Source organism: Falco peregrinus, chromosome 1, assembly GCF_023634155.1.
Source record: "Falco peregrinus isolate bFalPer1 chromosome 1, bFalPer1.pri, whole genome shotgun sequence".
NCBI classification, from domain to species: Eukaryota; Metazoa; Chordata; class Aves; order Falconiformes; family Falconidae; genus Falco; species Falco peregrinus.
The window spans coordinates 119,323,881-119,343,345 of record NC_073721.1 but is presented as its reverse complement, the minus strand read 5'-3'; the positions used below and the strand labels follow the sequence as shown (position 1 = coordinate 119,343,345).

General features: G+C 47.0%; 1 protein-coding gene across 4 annotated transcripts in view; it reads right to left on the bottom strand.

Moving 5' to 3' along the window:
• Window positions 1–276: 276 nt before the first annotated feature.
• The window catches only part of NTRK3 (neurotrophic receptor tyrosine kinase 3), a 231,823-nt gene continuing 212,634 nt past the window's right edge, over window positions 277–19,465 (bottom strand). For 2 of the 4 annotated variants that reach the window (XM_005242418.3, XM_005242419.4), the window contains 2 exons: window positions 17,669–17,827; window positions 277–14,730 (listed from right to left, as the gene is read on the bottom strand). In XM_005242418.3, coding sequence (XP_005242475.1) covers window positions 14,545–14,730; window positions 17,669–17,827 — 345 coding nt within the window. In that variant the 3' untranslated portion in view covers window positions 277–14,544. The remainder of the gene's footprint in view (window positions 14,731–17,668; window positions 17,828–19,465) is intronic. The other 2 variants (XR_008749358.1, XR_008749360.1) reach the window with 2 other exon arrangements.

Below are 19,465 nucleotides of genomic sequence, written 5' to 3'. Positions count from 1 at the left end.
TTAATCAGGTCAGTAACAAGACCCTCGTTTACTACAGCTGAGGCAACATTTTACCTACAGATTATTACCTTCCATTAACTACTGTTACACTTGCTGGCCTGACCAGCGATACACAGGTCCTAAAGCATCATCTGGAGGTTCCTGCGCTGTTGAGATAGCTGGAAACTGCATTAATTTTCAGCATAGGCTTTTATGAATTAAAGCTGAATGTTCATCATGGAATAAAAAAAAAAAGGAGGACCTGCTAGTGGTAGTTTTGTACTTTATTTGAGAAGAGAGAGCTACATAAACTATGTCAGGAGGGTACAGGTCTACACACAGTTTCATCAATCAATAAATGGAGCTGTTAACATAACACTGAGGATATGATACTTTGAAGAAGACATAGACACATGACCAAGGAATATTTACAGCTCTAACATACAATATATTTATATTTGAGAGAGATATTCGTGTGCCTTTGTGCACACAGATACCACTGCGTACACGTGGTGCACGCACGCGTACACGTAAATAGGTATAAAAGGCTTTAAAAAAAAACCTTACGTAATTCAAGAAATGAGTCTGCCTGCCATTTGCAGCAACTGACTATCTTCAAGGCGGAAATGGTTCCAGTTTGTGGTGGTCTGGAGTGGAGGTTTCAGTTTGAAATCTCTGTTCTCCAATGGTCATTGGCTGAACCTGAAGCAGGTTTCTGGTGTGTGGTACGCTGTGGTGGGGTGGTGACGGGGGATGTGTGAGGTGAATGAAAGGGAGGGCAGTGGAATTATGGGGAAGAGGGGACGCACAGCCTCTGGGGCTGGGGCAGTAACACGGAGATGAAAAAAATGACCTTTGGTGATGCCATTAAACCATCCTTTATACTAAACATAAATTATCGACACAGTTTTAAAAAAATAATTTTCTGTTTCATTTCAAGGCTGGGGAGAGAAGAAGGGACAAAGCAGAGCAGGAGGGGAAGGGAAGGTCTGGGGAGGGTAAATACCTCAGCACTTTAAAAGGTCCCTTGACCTCACTGCAAATCCTTAATTTAAAATGTCTCCTTGTAAGTCTGACTAACACTGTATCAGTCGTCCCCTTCCAGGGTAGCAGCGTGCTTGATGCACATGAAGTGGAAGGTAGGGGAGAAGCAGGGATCCTACCTTGGTCAATACTCAGATCAGGGGTCCTCATCCTCTGAATTTGAGCCAGTGGGGGTCAGATGGGCAGGCAGAGATCACAACCACCTTGCTCTCACCACGTAACCTGGGTTGCTCCCAGCAGGGGAAAATGGTGAGTTTTGATTTGGAGAAGGGGAGACTGCAGGATGGAAAAGGTTAAGAACCAGCAATTCAGTTGCAAAATGGCAAATAGGATTCAGAAGATGTGAAATAAGCCCTAAATTAAGAAAATATGTAGACTGGTGCATGGGTAAAAAAAGTCTGCCAAAAAAAATCAATTCAGCAAACATCACCAAAGGATTTGTTTTCTGCTCATGCAAACTTTCAGTGACATTAACTGAGATTAAAATAAGCTGGTTTGAATAATAGTAACAACAAAAATGCCATCAAAATGTCTTTCCTCTGAGATGTAGCCCCATCCTCCTTTCAGTACCAGCTCGCCTGCCAGAGTGAGCTGTGGAGCAGCACCTTCTGGGGGGCAAGCCTGTCTGCATCATTGAAGGGCATTTCAGCTGGAAGTAGGAGTAGTTTCCTGGAAGTTAAGTCTACCCTTGCCGTTTTCTGGAGGCTGGGTGTTTCTCCTCATGGCAGAAGTGCCAGTGGTTTCTCTGCCTAGGTCATCACACTGCCACACCGAGCCACTGATGGACAACACTGCTTCAGCACAGGTGTCTTATAGAAATTACCAGAGGCAAGTGTGCAATGCAACCCCTAAATGCCATCCCAAACACAGACTGAAGGTCCCAAGACAGCCTTCACCCAAGAAGGTTGTGTATCCTCAACCTTTACCTGGAGAAATCTTGCCCTCTTGCCTGATCCAGAAGAGGCAGAGGGAGCTGTAACACACCAAAAGCTAAATCAATGTCAATCATTTGCCTGCACAAAACCCCTTCATTTCTATTGAAATAACTTTAGTAAAATAGCACTTCATTAAGGCAAGGTGGGGGAGAAGGAGGTAATTGAGTGTATTTATTTATTTATTTATTTTTGTTCTGCTTTAAGCCTATCTATACGAAGCTGTCATGCAAGAAATTGCCTCCCAGTTTAGCTGAAAATTTAAAGGACACTTCTAGAAAAAAAGGAAAAAAAAAAAAAAAACCACAAAAAAAAACCCCAAAAACCAAAACACCAAAGAGCAACCAAAAAACAGGAAAAAAATTATGCAATTCTCTTTCACACAGGGAATTGGCTGGGTGTGGGAGTTCTGAGCAGGGGGAGTGAGAAGAACTAAAACAAGCTGCCCTGCTTTTTCTGAAACCAGAGTCTCATCGGAGAGTAAAATAAATGCAGAGAAAATTATGGTAGTTGTAAGAGTTTGAAGCAGAGAAGGTGAGCCTGGGAGAAGCCCAGCAAGGCTGAAGGTTTGGAGAAACCTTCAGGACTCATTTAGATGAGCACACATAATTTTGTGGTGACTGCTTCCTCACATCCATAGTTCTTCTCCAAGCAGGGCTGTCTTCTGCTTTGCCACAGCTCACATCTGACACACTACACTCACTATCGCTGACCCCTCACAGGGAATTAAGCCCTCACACATTTCCTTCCCCTCCCTATGTCACAGTAGGCTTCCTTGCTCCCTTCCCTTAGCACTGTTTGTTCTCTGAGCTCCTAGTTAAATCATCTTTGCCATCCCCTGCAAGCTCATCCTTTCTGACTTCCAAGTGGCCCTAAACATCAGAAGTCTGGCCTCAATTCCTCATTTTCAGTATTGTTACTTACAAGTTTTGAGGGCTTGTGTCTCTAGGTACTTCCTAGTCCTCACTGTCTCTGAGTGTCCATCCAGATGTCCCATTGTACTAACTACTAGTCACAGCTGGGGAGTATGTGGGAGGTGGGATGCAGAGGAAACTGCCTCTAGGAAGCAGTATGTGTTGGGCCAGGGGTAAACAGCCCAGATTTCTGCCCTGCTTATGTGTCTTTTCTTCCTCACACTAGATTTTTCAGGGTTGGAATGAGCCTGCATGTTCCTGCCCAATAGCTTCTCACCATGATGATGAAGTTCAGGAGATGCTCAATTCTAATTTGTGGGTCTATCTTCCTTAGTGGGATCCAGGAAAACAAGTGGGATGAAATTCCAAGTATGCAGGCTGAGCAAGCTGGATTCTGAAGTACCTGCACATTTTTGTATACGAGATATGACTGCCTCACCATTTGGAGCCTTGCCTGTAGATGCCTGCTCTTTCCTGCATGGCTCTTCATCTTTGGCTGACTCTTCTGACAACTCTCCCTACACAGTAATGTGGCTTTTTTTATGGATTGATGTAAAAATAACTTTCAGGGGCCACAGTGTCATTTATATGCCACTTACTTTGAATTTTCCAAGAGATTTGTCTGTTTACCCTTTACCAACAGTAAATTTACTTGATGGCTAAAGCTGAATCACATGATGCTCTCTTTCTAAAGGGCTAGCAGTATAGTACCTCTCCATTTGTCAAACTGTCCCAGTAGATGAGATGATAGGAACCCTTTGCAGTCCACATTAGAGATGCATCCTTCATAGGTGGAACACCAGTGCAGGAAGAAGTGGGACAGAGGGTTTAATTCTGAAGGAAAAATGGTTCTTTCCCACATTAGATCGATTGTTTTGCATTTAAAACCATTCCGCCTCCATCACTTGAAAAAAAGATACCAGCTAACAATTTCACGCTGGAAAAAAGAATGGGAGAAAAGAAGGAAGGGCGAGACAGTCGTGCCCTGGCCGATGTAGGAATGAGGTCCCCTGTTCCTTCAGAAGCGGAGTTCCTCCTTTCCAAGCCAAGCGGAGCTCCTGCGGGAGCGGGCGGCGCGCAGCGGGGCAGCGGGCGGCGGCTCCCAGGGGCGGTGGGAGGCGCCGCTGTCCGCGGTGCTGATCCGCAGGGGGAGGCTCCCGGCGGCTCCCGGCCGGCTAGAAACCGCTGCTGGGACCTTTTTTGTTATTGTTTTGTCGCTATTCTTAGGGACTGAACTGGTTTCTCCTCATGGTAAGAACTACTTACACCAGTAGGGGTTGTATTAGGAAAAAAAAAAAAAAAAAGACGACGAAGCGGCACACCAGAAACCCGCCACTGAAAGGGGGCTAGGCTACAAAGCTGTTGTATCATCCAGCAGCATCTGATCTCTGTTTTTCTCTCCCAAATCTGCCTCTTACCTTAATTTCAGTTTTCAAGAAAGCCATAAGATACGATTTGTTCTATATTAGGAGAAGAAGGAGAAAAAGGAAATTAAAAGTGAGAGGAGGTTTGTAGGATAGAGAGCTACTCCTGTCCTGATGGCCAATGTTCTTGGTTGCCAGGCTGAATATTCTGAGTTTTTTCTCATGTACAGCAGTGGATTTTCTTGTACTATAAACCAAGCAATATATTTTCTCATATAATATTTGTGTTTTTTCTTGTATAATTCCTTTTCCTCTCTCCTGTCATTCTGTTCCTGATATCATAGTGATCTTCAGTGCCTCTCAGTATCTACAGCCTCTACCGACTTCAAAGTTGTGGGTGTTCAGCCCCTTCAGGGTTTAACCTGGTGTTGCACTAGAAAGTTTCGTTGCATAGGAACAACAACTCAGTCCCTTGTTGATTTCTATTGTTTCAATCTAGCTATATAAGAATGAGGCTGGACTCGAACAGATCACAGCCGGAATCAATCCCAACCATCTCCAGCAATCAGAACAACCTGCTGGGAGCTGAGTAACAGCTGAATTCTTGGTGAGAGAAATTACAGGCATAAAAACAAAATCAAATAGACTCCTTGTGCTCATTCAACATTTCAAGGCATATTTATAGGCACTGCTGCACGACATCTTAAATATCTGAGTTTAAAAAGAAACTGGATCATTCCTGTTGGGGGAAAGAATTTTTCTGTTCTGTCACTTTCACTGTCTTCACTCGTGATGAAAAAGGGGGAGAAAGACACTGAATTACACACCCATTCAGATCCTTTCATCTCTTCATTTGGCTGTTTGGTTACCCCTGAGATGGAGCTATGAAGATAAGGAGATCTGAAGGTCATCTGAAGGTCATTCCTCAGAACTGGAGTAGGAACAAGAAAGCTGGGCAGGAAACTGCTCATTAAAAGCTGTGGGTCTCTTGCTGTGTGAACCTGGCAAGGGCCTAGTATGTGAACAGATGACCTTGCAGTCTAGGTCCTAGCTGAGTCCCTTCCTTAGATTGCTCCACTGTATCCTTCTGCCTCTGCTCCCAAGTCTTGCTGTCACTGGAAAGAAAAGCTGAAAAGAAATCTTACCACTGATGAAAATCCCTACATAAAGGAGATAATTCCACCCTGGTTTTTTTCACTTTCAAAAAACCAGAAGACTTGGGAAGAGAATTTTTTAGATTTTAAGAGGGAGAATACTTTTCCAAAAGGTTCACAGAAAAATTGAACAATGGATCAGCATTCATTATGGAGAGGTGAGGCAGAAAACATATGGCTGCCAAGGACAGTGCTCTTTAATGGTCTGGAAGAAAAAGTGCTGATCAGCTAATAGTATTTGCTTTGGGAACAATAGTCAGTGAGGATTACGTGGGGAGGAGTGTAGGAACCAACCTAAATCAGCAAACTCACCCTTGACGCAGGACCAGAATGAGCTAAAACTCCGTTATCACATGGCTGAGACTCAAGTGCTGTGTAATCTCTGTGGCATAGACATCTAGGAACCATTGTGGATAGCAGATGGCTGCTGAATGGTGAAAGCAGGTGGCAGATTCTGGGCAGTGCAAAACCAGAAGACCTCAAACCCTGATCACAAACCTCAGTTCTTCAGATTAAATCAAACCAGCCAAAGGGAGTCACACAGCATTGCACAAAGCCAACGTACTATTGAACATGGGGAGGGCTCTTGTAAAAAGCTCCACCTCCCTTTCCCCCCCCAACACATATACAAGCACACAGCCTCATACAGAAAAAAAATATCAAGGTTATGTGTTTCCTGAAATACGGTTGGCTGAATAAATACACTTATAGACAACTCTTTGTAAAGCAATAGCAGAATGAGTAACAGTGCATCGCTATCCTGGGAAATAAAAAGCAAAGTAACCCAACTGCAATTCAGCCAGAATCATTCCAAACCCCAAAGGTTGGCCTCTTTTTTTTTTTTTTTTTTCTTTAATGTGTCTGACATTTTATGGCATCAATAATGCAAACAAAGAGGAAATCATATTTGCAGAACACTAATGCACGGATGTCTAAAGCGAAATACAATACTGATTACTTTTTAAATGAGGCCACCAGGTTTTGATGTGCTGTGGTGCTTAAATTGGTCCATCAAATTCCTTCTAAAGCAAATTCCAGTCCAAAGCAACAGCTTGACCTTCTCTATAACCTTGGGTAGCCTTTTCAGCTGTATTCTGATTGGGGGTAGCAAACGTTAGTTTGAAGCAATTTTCCTGATGGGCCCGATTACTGAAATACCAGGGGCACACAACTCCATCTGAAGATGAGGGGAAACCATGGGCAGGTCCCCTCTTCATAGGCTATCCCAAGCCTTTGACAAATATGATGGTAAGCCTACTATGAAGAGCTGTGGGTGAGAGGATGGTTTCTAGATTTCTAGAAGTACTATTGAGCTTTTTCCCTTAGGGTTAGTGATTAATCTGTTTGGCACCTGATCGCTTGTTTCTTGCCTAGAACCTCCTGCAGATGACTGCAGAGCAATGGTTGAATATGAAAATAATTGCATGAATAAGAAGGCGTGGCAAAAGCACACAAACAAAAAAACCCCTTACCTTCCTCTTCCGTTTTTTTTAGACGTTAGTGTTTTTTTCACAAAGAAGTGCATCTCAGCAATGCACCTTGAGAACCACAGACAGGATTGTCTCTACCCACACAAGACTGAAGAAGCTGTTGTGCTCCTGCCTAGGAAATCTTGCTGCTCAACCTACACTTACAGCAAGAGACAAAAGGGCTTGGGGTCTGGCCTACGCTCCCAACTTAACAGTGGAAGCATTCAGTTCAGGAGTCAAGAGACTTCTTTTGCAGTGTCTCCTGACTTACACTGAATAAACTGTGTGAACTTCTTTTATTTTTGCAGTTTCGGTTTGGTAGACAAGAGTTGAGAGTGTGCCGGTGGGCTGGTGGGTAGGATTGGATGCCATTGTCTCACATCAGCTGGGAGTTTGTCTGCCATTTAGTCCTGGATCACGTCTGATCAGAGCATTGTGTGTGGGGATTGTTATGTGTTGCAGTTAATCTGTGCAAGCAGCTAATTGCCTTTGGTTAACTAGTGCCTTTTAATTAGGACTGTGTTTCTGGGTGGATACATGAAGGGAGCTGTTTGTCACTGGCAAAAAATGTCAGCCTTGTGATGTAAACCTCTTTGGGGAATTAAAAAAAAAAATACAGGCTGGAGCTACTGTCACTTTAGCATGGTAGAAAATCAGTTTCAGCAGAACTGGCCTGGATAAGGGTACAGTCACGCTTTGCTGGGGTCAAGAATGATAGTGGTCGCTCCCCGACCCTTTCTCCTGTGCAGAAGGGTGGGACACTATGGGCTTCAGCTGGGATTTACAGGAGATACCCCACATGCATTACAATGAGCTTTGCTGTAAAATTCACTGCACAGAGGTTAATCTAGATGTCAACACTGCCTGACAGCAGTGAAATTACTCCGGGGCAGTGCTCCTTCTGAAGTCTTAATATAACAGTCAATTCCATCCTGCCTGCAGGAAATGAAAGTTTTCTGCTTTGTGTGCGGAATTATTCGGCGCCAATTTTCTCACTGTTTGAAGTCCAAACTGTTTGTGGTCTTGGGATTCACCTCACATTAAGACTTTCACTTCATTTAAAAACTCTGCTAGTCAAGTCCTGAGAACTGCAAGGACAGGAGCTGCACAGTGAGGAAAAGAAGAGGGCAGGGGGGAGAAATCTCACTTACCACATCGAAATCAAACAGCTTCACCAGCTCTCCGTGCTCTGAAAAGGGAGTGAATGCAGAACTCGGCTATCTAAGTATCAAGCAGCAAAGATTGAGGAGGCTGGAAGCCAGCAGAGAGCAAGAGAAAGCATGCAATGAAGACATCTGGACCGCCCAGAGCTATGATTTTCTTTAGAGGTATTTCAGGCCTTCCCTGCTGGGACCTTGTCCTAAGCAGCCAGTCGTTCAGTAGTTAAACACCCCCTCAGAACAACTGCTCAAGTTTTCAGCTGCAGGATCAGTCACTTGTGCTGGGCAGGAGATCAGTTCCTCCAGCAGACTCCTGACAGCGTGGGGAAGTGATGGTGAGATTTCTTGTGCCTCTTTTCCCTTTGGAGAGATGCCGAAACTGTGCGACTAGCAGAAGGGAGGAGGAACCAGTGGTCATTCCTTTAGTCTGAAAAGACCTGTCAGATTTGGTCTAGTGAGAAACTCAAGCCATAGAGATGGAACTGACCTATCAGTTAGCTTAGGTCAGGCCCTTGAAGAAAGCTGTAAGACTCTGTCCTTTCTCTTTGGTCTCTTATCTCTTCCCTCAGTTTAGTTTTTCAAAGTTGCAAGCTATGGGACTCCTATCACTTTTCTCAGGGAGCCGTTTCATGGCTGAGTAGTGTACTGGAAAGGAATAAGAGGCATAGGAGACATGGAATGCTCCTGCATTCCTCTTGGAGCATTGACTGATGTCTCTGCCTGTGTCATTTATGACACTGCCAGCCAGAACGGATGTTTTGAAAACTCCCGCTTCAGGCTAGAAACTCAATATTCCTGTTTGCAAGGAGAGCAGCAAAGGGAAAAGATTTTTTAGGACGACACAGCTACTTAAAGAAACATTAAGTGTGTGCCGATGTAAGAAACACCTCAGGGCAGGGGTGGGGAAAGCGCCTTAGAGTTAAGCAACTCTGTCCACTCCTGGAAAGCAGTGCTGAGAGGGGAATTTTATCTTTTTCTGGTTTTGGTACTCATTTAGAGACAGCACTATTATGCAGAGGCTTCATGGCCCTACCATCCATCCGAAAGCCACTGTGTCTGAATGGAGGACAAGCCTTTTGGGTTGTGCCAAAGCATGCCTGTGCCTGCTGGGTCTCACAGCAGAGGAACCCTGTTGATGCCCATAGCCTTCCAGCTATCAGAGGACCACTACAGCATGGTATCACAGCCAGCATCCCATTTATTCAGCTTGCTTATCCTCACCATTGCCTTATGACCGGAGAACACACCTACAGCTGTTACGAAAACATTGGGCATGAGCCATGGCTGTAGTGGTTCAGCTGATTCCTGGTCAGATCAGGAAGCAAAGACAGACATAAATTCAGCTACTTGCTTTTCATTTTCATTAATCATTGGGAGTCACAGCTAGGCAAAGCGTGTAGATACTCCCTGGGAGGGTGGGGAAATGAGAAGTATTTAAAACAGCATAAGATGAAATGCTGAACAAAACAGTCTCCACACAGACTGGCATGTGAATGCCTGCTGATTAAGTGCTCAGAACTGCTTCTGGTTTCATGGGCTTGCAGTGATCCGGGTCTGCATTCTTCAACCCATATCCTGAACTCAAGGAAATTCATGCATTTGAGTTTTGGGAAATAAAAGCCTTTCACATGAAAGGGAACAGCTCATGTAGTAGTATATTTCTGTCCGTGGCTCTGAAAAATTGTAACTGGTTCAGGCCTTCTTTTGGTTGTATTTTCTTATAGAAAAAAAAAAAAAAAATCACAAAAAAGCACAAACCGTAGCAATTTTGTTTTCTGCCTGCATAAATGGTCCCTTGCTTTTATTGGTTTCTATCTCCTTTTTACACCAGTATTTGTCCAGCATTATAGCTAACTTTTCCTGGAGCTCCAGTATGTTGCTGTTTTCTTTTGGCTTTGCCTGTGTCCACTGTTACTTAAAATTCTACTCCACACTCCTGAAACCAGTCTCGATTTCCCAACCCAAGATACTCACTTGCCTTCTACGACCAGCCTTCCCATTTCCTTGCCTTTTTTATTTCCCCACATATTTTCTCACCTTGTTCCACCCACTCCTGGGGACGAGCAGACCTCTCAAAGCTAACAATGTCTCTCAAGCAAGCAGCCTCTCTTAAAGGCATTCCGTATTTTTCACATTTGTCTGTGCAGCACATGTTCCCAGAGTCACCTGTTTGCAATTCAGCACCCTGCGGACCCAAGGACAGGACTGAAATGAGGCAGCCCAGGCTTTTTTTGACCCCCAAAATACATACATTGAGGGACTTTTTAAAAGACCAGATGGGCAAGCTTGGTGGGAGACAGGATGGACTTTCAGCCTGGCAGAGCATTGCATGTCTTCCCTTTGCTACCTTTCAGCTTTCATCTTGCAGCCTGACAGACTGGGGTGCAAGGAAAAGTAACAGCTGGAGAAGACAAGACGGACCACTGATAAGACCCAAAGGTTGGAGCCACATTTTCCACCCACAGTTTGTAGGTCTGGCATACAATTGCCATCTGTACCATGCACCAAAATAGCACCTGCACCTCCAAGAAAGCATCATTTCAGTGACACCCTTGGGTGACTGAGTTGGTGCTAATAATTTTAATTTTTAGAGAGCAAGATGCAACTGGGACAGGGAAGACCCCATGGCCCCTTCTCAGCAGTGCTCAGATCTGCGTTCCTCCCAGCTCCCTTTCACAAGCCCCTTGAGAAAACTGCAGATGGAAGAGGCTGGGTGGTGGGAATCTCAGCCTGGGCGTGCTGGGAATTAGGCCTGGCTTGCTCCAGAGCTGGGTGAGACCTGTCGGTGTTCCCAGGCAGCAGGGATAGCTCTCTGCTCTTTCTGGAGGCAGCGCAACGGGAAGTCTCTCTCCTGGAAATGGAGAAGAAACATGAACTCATTTCCCTTTGCCTCCGAACAGTCCCCACACTCAGACTTATGGTGTTCTGAGAGAGTTTTCCCCCAAATCTGCTCTTCTTTCTCCCCTCACACGCAGGAGGACCACCCCAGAGCCCATCTTCCTACAGGGAAGAGCACCGTCACCCGTGCAGATGGGCAGCTCCACTTCTGGTCCAGGGAAGGTGCTTCTGGAAATGAGGTCTCAGGGTGTTCACCAGGAACTCAGCACAGCTGTTTTCCTTCTTCCCCTCCAAAACTGTCATGCCAAAAAGGGATGCAGCAGTTTCCATCATGTCTTCAAGCGAAAAACAACCTCCCTCATCCCCACAACAAACCTCCATCCAGCATCAACAGGCCAAGGGGCATAAAGCAGCAGCAGCAGCCAGGGAGACATCACACCGCAGGACTGCAGCTTATCCTGCTCTTCTGAGCAATTGTTCACAATTACCTTTGACAAAAGGACATTTTTCTGAGTCAGTCACTGCACTTGGTGGGGCTAACAGTAAAGCAGTCAGACAGCCTGAACCTTGGTCTCAGCCACTTCACATGTTCTGGAGACCCATCTCCTTGCCTCTCACAGACTACTTATTCCTAACCATGTAGCACCAAGGCTCGGTGTCGTGCTCGGCTCCTGAGCTTGCCTTGCTGTTGTGACTCTACAAAGAGGTGGCAAAAGGGACAGGGTGGTGGTGCTGGGGAGGAGGGGAAGGGGGAAAGAAGGAAGGAAAGCAGGATGTAGCTGCTGTGCAGAATGGTGACAGGGAAATCTCATTGACTGTAGGAATGCAGTGTCTGTACGTGATTTGATAGTGTAAAGGCCCGTGACACTGGCCAAAAAAGAAATGAGAGCATGAAAGTGAGAGAGAGGGGTGGACAAAATGGCCTTGCACAATCTGGCACAGACCCTGGAAGTCACAAGAGCAAGAAGCCATTAGAGGTAAGAGACAGGCAGCCCCAGGGAAGGGTTTTCTTGTGGAGACACTGGGCACTTAATAGACATTGCTTGTTCTCCCCTTGTATAGAATCTCCAGTCCTTTTAGCCAAAGCAGCCTGCATACAAAGGGAGCCAGGCCAGGGCTAACAACCTTTAAACCAATCTTTTTCACTTTCATAGCTGGACTCAAGTAGGCACATGAGGAAAACTGGATGTCTTCTCCCAAAGCAGTAAGAACCTACTATTGAGGGGTGACATGGTATGCTGTTCCTGTGTGTGGGCTCCCAGCAACGGTCCACACCCTTGTCCCTGACCATGCCATCTTTGGTGTCCATGCCGAGAGCTGCTTGTGCCTGTTCAGTGGCAGTCTGCCCAGTCTCCAGCGGCACCAGTCTGTCCCACTAGCCCAGATCTCTCTAACGCGCAGAGGAAGGTTACCATCCTTAGTCTCACATGGTTACTGCCACCCATCATCCCTCACCCCAGGCTTGCACTGCTCTTTACACAAGCACAGAATAAACCCACAGCCACTGCTGCCCACCACAGACCTCCTTCTAGCAGTGTCCCCAGCCTCTGTCTGAAACCATAAGCCAGGTCATGCCAGGGCCATGGGTGGGAGGTATAGATTGGCAAGAGACAAGGAAGATGAGAAGATGCAAAATCTTCCCTTTCACTGTCGCCTCCTGGCCATGAACACTACTCTGACCACCAAGATCCTTTCTCTGTCTCTTCTTCCTCCATCTGCATTCCCTTCCAGGCTAACGCCACATCCAAGCAGGCTATTTTTGTGCTGGCTGTTGTTGCCTTCTCAAAATTGCCTTGACAATGCCTGTGCCGCCCGCTCCCTGCCTCCTGAGAGCAGCTGCCAAGCTGAGGTTCCCGCTCATCCTCCATTAGCCACGTGAAAAAAAGACCCAGAAAGGTTTTGTATTCTCAGCCTGGTCTGGACAGACTGGATTCAGCATCTGACTCAGCCTTTCCCCAGGTCCAGATTATTTCCTGCTAGAGGGAGATAGGCTACAGGGAGAATGTTTCTGTCTCTCCCTCGCTGTCCCCACCACCCCCTGTCGCTGCCTGTCAGGCCTTTATCCTCATTGAGATGCAAGGCTGGCCACTGCGGCCATCCGCTGAGCCGTCTGCTCCTGAAGGCACCTTCCCCTCCTTCCCCCCCTCCTCCCGGGGCTGCCTGTGGAGCTATTCTTCAGCCTCTGCATTTCACAACAGCTCAAAGGCAGATGCATCAATCCTTTCAGGGGATGGGGACGTGAGGAGAATGGCAAGGGGTCTGCAGGCAGGTGTTGGTAGGTTCCCAGCCATTTCACGAGCTTTGTCCCGCTCCCTGTCCCCCACTGGCTTGTGCCTGAGGCTTGGAGTGGGGCATGGGGCAGAAATGGGGAAGAGAAGAGGATGGGGAGGAAGAGCGCTGGGATACGCTGACCCCATAGGCACGCCCAGCCAGGACGCAGGCACGCTCCCTCCCAGCTGTCTGCACGCTGCCACCTTTCCCCCGTCAGGGGAGCAGGGATCCAACCCTGTCCGCTCAAGGTTTACACCAGGGACTAATTTGGCCCTGGTGCAGACAACTGAGGGAGGGGGAACAACCCCATGGATGCTAGCAAGCGTGAAGGGTGGGGAGAAAAAGGAGGGGAGGGGATGGGGGGTTGTCGCCACCTGCGCCGGGCACCCTGGGCAGACAGCGCTCCCGTCTCGTACCCTGGAATGGGTTGGGGCTGGTTCAGGACCGGGTCCCCAGGACCCCTCCTCGGCTCCCTCGCGCAGCCGCTCTGGTCCCGCTGCTCCCCCCGCCCTGGCAGCAGCCGGCGTGGGGCAGGAGGGAGGGCTGGGTCGGGCCAGCTCGAGGTCTGCAGGAGGGCAGCTGGTTCCCGGTGTGTGTTTTACCCGTAGGTGCCACAATCCTGTGACTGTGTGTTCGAAAGCCTTGAGTCTATACATTTAAGAATCAGCAAATTAGAAAAATTGTCCTGAAATGTTGGGGGGAGGAAAAAGGCAGGAAGGCAGAGAGGGGCAGGGAAGCACTGAGAGGGAGGGAGGGACGGGGTTGGTAAAAGAGAGCTCCTCCAGGGGCACTGCCCTGGCTTTGTGCCCATCACCTGTGGGCTGGGAAGGCAGGAGGGAGGCAAGGATGAGAAAGGAGGACTGATTTCACACATTCAGTGCATATCATACAACCAGGGCAAGGCTTTCCTCCCGGGGCTCCTACCCAGGATGGCATCACTGCCGTAAGCCAGTCTAGAGCCCTGCCCAGCAGCCCGAACCATACTCACAGCAGGGTTACAATTCACTGCTTCATTGCTCGGGGGAAAGATATCTTCTCCTTTCTTTCTTTCTTTTTTTTTTTTTTTTTTTTTTAATTATATATATCTCTTTAAGCACTTTTTTCTCCCTTTTTTGTTTCTTTTTTTTTTAAAGTCTTACAATTTTCTGTAACAGCAGCTTCTTTCTGTATTGGTGTGGAAGTTATATATAGAGAGATATCTATAAATATATATAAGCCAAACTGCCTTACAGGTTGTTGTTTTGTGGGATTTTTGTCGGTTTGCTTTTTGTTTTTGTTTTTTTCAGTGTTGTATGTGTAGCAGGCACTTGAGTTTATATGAAGATGTTTGCTTGGGAGCTGAGGGGCAAAGGACTTGGGAGGGGGAGAGGGAAGGAAGGACGGAAGGAAGGAGCAGGGACTTTCGACAAGTGGCCACTGCTAGCCAAGGATGTCCAGGTAGATTGGTGTGGCCTTGCCCAGAGCATGAAGGATCTTGTAGATCTCCTTGATGTTGAGCCTTTGCTGAGGTTCTCTCTGCCAGCAGCCCAACATGATGTCATAAACCTCCTTGGGGCAGACTCGAGGCCTTTCCAAAACTCGGCCCTGGGTAATGCACTCAATGACCTGAAAGAATGAAAGAAAAGAGACGTTGAACACCAGCTGGGCAGCGCTTGGAGGGTGTCCTGTCCCAGCTACTTCTTGGGTGATGTGGTACCGTTTGGTGAATGGGAGTGCTAAGAAGCCAAGAGGTCTGCAGATCCTTAGCACTCACCTGTTTGTGTGTTCTTAATGATAATTTTACAGTGAAAAGTTCGTCTCCAGCTACAGCCTTGCAGTTCCCAAAAACCTTCCCCATTTGACACCTATCTACCTCAATGCACTTTCCAAACAGGTCATAGGAAAATGAAATGAAGTTTTAATTTATGATGTCAGGTTTTCCTGCTAGCTGAAGAAGGAAAATAAGCCTTAAAATCCCCAAACTAAAGTAATACGTTGCACAACTGAAATGGTATTATTCTTCCCTGAAAATCAGAGTCCTTTCCATTACAAAGCCCAGGAATGTTCTGCAAGGGAGGGTACAGAGCATCTTTTCCTACCTCCATCTCCAAGGGCAGCTTTGCCTCATTTTGACAGAGGCAAGCAGCTGAAAGAATGAAATTTCATCTCAAATCACATCTGTGATGGAGAAAAAAAAATCGCAGTGCTAACACTCTGCTTTGGGTCAGGTTGATGCTGCTAATGAATGAGCAAAATGTGAGCTTTTGGGTAGCATTGAAGTCTCTTCAGAGGGATGCCATTGGAAAGGACTCCCCTAAGTGCCTGTTCATGTTTTCTTCACCGGAGGAGCAGATGCAAAAGGAAGGGAGGTATGATTTGTGAGAGCTGCTATTACTGTCTGGCCTCCTTGGTTGGAGTTGCTGAGTCCCAGCATTGCAGTGTTTGAGTGACCTGCCACGCTCTGCAGATAAACACAGATCCCAAGCAGTGTGTTGAGGGAAGCCACCCAGCAAGGGATGTTTGGAATTTATGATTTATGAATAGTAATGGGCCTGCCACACAGCTCAACAGATACTTATCGCTTTGCTGTTTGCATATAAATACAGAGGGGAGATATTTGGACCTGCTGAAAGCGGCTGAGGAAGACACAGCATGCAGAGAAGCCTGCACTGCCATAAAGCTGCTGGCAGCGGTGACTTGTGGGAGGAGGTGAGTTATGGTTTCTGACAGGACATCCTGGACATGCACAGGAGCACTGTGATGGGCCCCTTCTCTCCAGGACAAAGGAAGGGCATAAACAGAAATTAATGGACTGGCTGAGGCTTTCAGGTGAGGTGGTGCTCTGCTTCATTCCTCTGCTCAGGCAGGGTCTTTTCCAGCCTCGAAAAAAACTGCTAAAAATACTCTGGAGGTATGAGGCCATGTGGATGCCACAGGAGGGAGCAGGCATCCCAGCCTTGCTACTGCCAACCCCCAGCAGCAACAACGCTCGACCAGCCTGGTGATTGCTCATGGTCCAGTCCTGGCAGCCTGGAGCTGGGCACAGACTCCATTAAGCTGCCTCTCCATGGGGCTCTGCAGCTGCGGCCAGGCTGCCGCTGGGTTGCTTTGATGCCTCCCCATCCAGGAGCTGGTGGAGGTGTCGGTCCTCTGCAACCACCCAGGTTCAGTCAGCCCACCTCTTCACAAATTGTGAAAAACTAGCCAGATGAGAGCTAACGTGGCTTCCTCCCACCAGGACAGTGTGTTCTGGGGCGGGAGTCCTCAGCTCTCAGAATGAAGTGGATACAGCAACAGGAAAGGGAAGGATGAGATTTTTTGCAGGGATAGTAGCAAAGCCAACAGAGCTGCACTCGTGCAGAGTTTAACCAGCCCTCCTCCCTCAAGGTTAAGGTTGACTATTCTCAGTCCTATTGCCCTGCAAAGGAAACTGAGGCAGAAAGCATGGGGGTAGCCAAGCTGTCATATTGCAGCATGCCTATCATCCATGTACAAGCTACATGTGCTCATTTGTGTCTGTTTGTATTTACCCTCCCAGGGAAATGCAAGAGCAGCTCATTAAATAGCGTGACAAATAACTTCTGTCGCTGTCGATTCCATTGTTTGCGTCTCTAAAATGTTTACGTGTGCTACTTTGGGATATATAGTCAGGCCCCACTGAGCACATGAATGGGCAAGTATTAGAGCTGTAAAGCAACACCTTGGATTTGCCATCTCTGCAACTCACTTAATTAAGGGATCTGTATCCAGAAAGCAGAAAATGCACATTTCTCATTACAAAAGGTGAAATTTCTGAAATCCATTAGATACACAGTAGGATAAAAATGTGCAAGGTTCCCACACACTGTTATGTCAATGCATCTTGTTCCTCTTCTATAATGCCCCCTGCTATTCTGAGCAAAAATCTTCCAGTGCATTTCTGCTGATGTGCCTCAAACCTCAGGTCTGACACTCCGCTAATCCCAGCCAGTCTTCCCTCAACATTTTTACAGCGCAGCCTTATACTGATGGGCTTCAACTTTTGCTATTCAAAGAAATAACAAGCAGAAACCAGCTCCTTGGGTTCCACCTCCAATGAACTGGGGCAAACAACATAGTAGATATCCCTACGGCAAAAAGCCCCCCAGAAATGCGCCACGTGCTATATAACAAGCTTCAAACTGTTTCTCCCAAACTGGAGATGGCAGCCAGAGCCTCAGCTATAAAGGAGAAAGAGAGCACAGGAAACTCTGGGCATGACAATGACTTAGGTCCTGACAGTAATTTGGGTATCCCCAGTTCTGACAGCACCCCGAGAGTTTACCAGATGTGGCTGTTATGGAAGTCTGCCAGGGACTTAGAAGGGAGAGACTGAGGTTGAACCAGCACATGGCTTTGGCAGAACCCTTTGGTTCCTGCATGCCTCAGTTCCCCTAGGCCTTAAGCAGAGATAACGACACTTCTCCCACGGTGAGGGCACCTGTGGGAGGGGACCATCTATGTATGAATTGCTTTGCAAGCAACCTGGAAAGGAGAGATGGTAGAAAGTACAGTTTCCAGCTGAGGTGTCTCAGCACTGTTGTACCTCTGTGTTTGAGAGCTGAAACCAGGGCTGCTTCCCATACGTGAAGATCTCCCAGAGGATCACCCCGAAGCTCCAGACATCACTCTCTGTTGTGAACTTCCTGTACATGATGCTCTCCGGAGGCATCCAGCGGATAGGCAGCATGGTGTGTCCTCCGACCTGGGTGAGGGCAAAGGCACAAGGAAAGCTGAGTGATGAGAACCCCGAGGAAGGGATCATGTCCACATGATGTGGACAAACACAGGGCATCCCTGTAAGCTACATCAACAAGGAGCTGTTCAAAAAAGCTGGGCTGGCTACTGCCTCCCCGACCGCCCATGGGCTTACCTACCAATCCCACCTGGTTAACATGATGGATAGGGAGTGAAATGTTTCAAGATAAATGATGGCCTCTCCTCCCAAAATGGGCTTGAAAAGAAATCAAACGACAAAATGCCAAGAGCATACTCCAACCCTATAGTCTGATGAACCAGGAGGCAAGGCAAGAAACAGTGTTCAGCAAAGTATTGCACAGAGTTTTGCAGGGCCTCAGTGCTCTGGGGCACCCACCAGAAATATAGGGTGAGGTTTGTCCCTCCTCGGTAAGGTTTTCTAAAAGTCATGCACAGGCATCTGCACATCACCTAGTGCCATGAAAGATTTTGTGCTCATAAAACTGTGCTACAGGCTTTTTTTCAAAGAGTGCTTTGAATATGTAAATGACTGCAGGACCACACTGCAAAAAGGCGGTCTGTTTGTAAAGAACAGGCTCTTACAGGCAGGGATATGCCCAGCATTTAATGGAGGCAAGAAAGCCAGCCCCTTTGGAGAGTTTGGCAATGGAAGAGCCCATGGGTGAAGTCCCATTGGGGTATGCCAAGCCAGGGAAAGGCTCTTTCTCTGTCAGGGTCTGCTCTTCTCCAGGGCACATGAATCCAGCAGGTACACAGCAGGTTTGCAGGATACATGCGAACAGTTTGAAAGCAGATGGATTTACCTTCAGATTCACTAGAGATTTCTAAACAAGTGTCTCTGAGCAGGACAAGTTTTTCTCTGTTCTGTCCTACATAAGAAGCACCATCTGTGGGGAAACAGCTAATTGATAAGGCCAGGCAGTGCTGGAAGCAGTACTGCTGCAAGTCTCCAGCACTCATTTCTACTGAGGATAAAGCGTCCAAGGTTTTAGCGGTGATGAAAAAGAGTGCTTTTGTGGTGCTGCTTGGAAGACTGCTTGTCTCATTACAGGCACCAAAAAAGCAAGTGCTAATAACTTTGTAGCACTCTATGTGAATCAGGCAGAAATCTCTCTGGTCCTGCGAAGCATCACAGGGAGGAGGTATCTGGTATCTAGGTTTCCAGCATATGTGTGGCTATTCAAAATAATGAGATTGTTGTGTTTACTTGGATGAAAACTTTCCTTCTACAAACAAAAGCTCTTGGTTGAGCTGCCAGTTTTCCAAAGCTGCTACAGTTTTGCCTGATTAAAGCAGAACTAGTGTGGGGAGGGGTCAGCACAGAGACACACTGCAGTGCTTGGAAGCAAGAGGGAGAGTGCTGGGGAGGTGTGTTGGAACAGGGTGTGAAATGGGTATGATGCTTAGCAGGCTCTCTGCACGAAGGGTGTGAGTCAGACTTCTCTGGGGTTTGGCAGAATTTGGACTTTGGGTTTGCAATGTTGTACTCAGAGGTCTGCAGACCAGCTTTTTTTTCTAATTTTGAAACAGACCTTCCTTCAACAAAGAGGAGGAGTTTTGAAAGTCTCAGGAACATCACTGTTTCCTAAGTGCAGAGGTGCTCAGAACTGCAACACATGAAGAT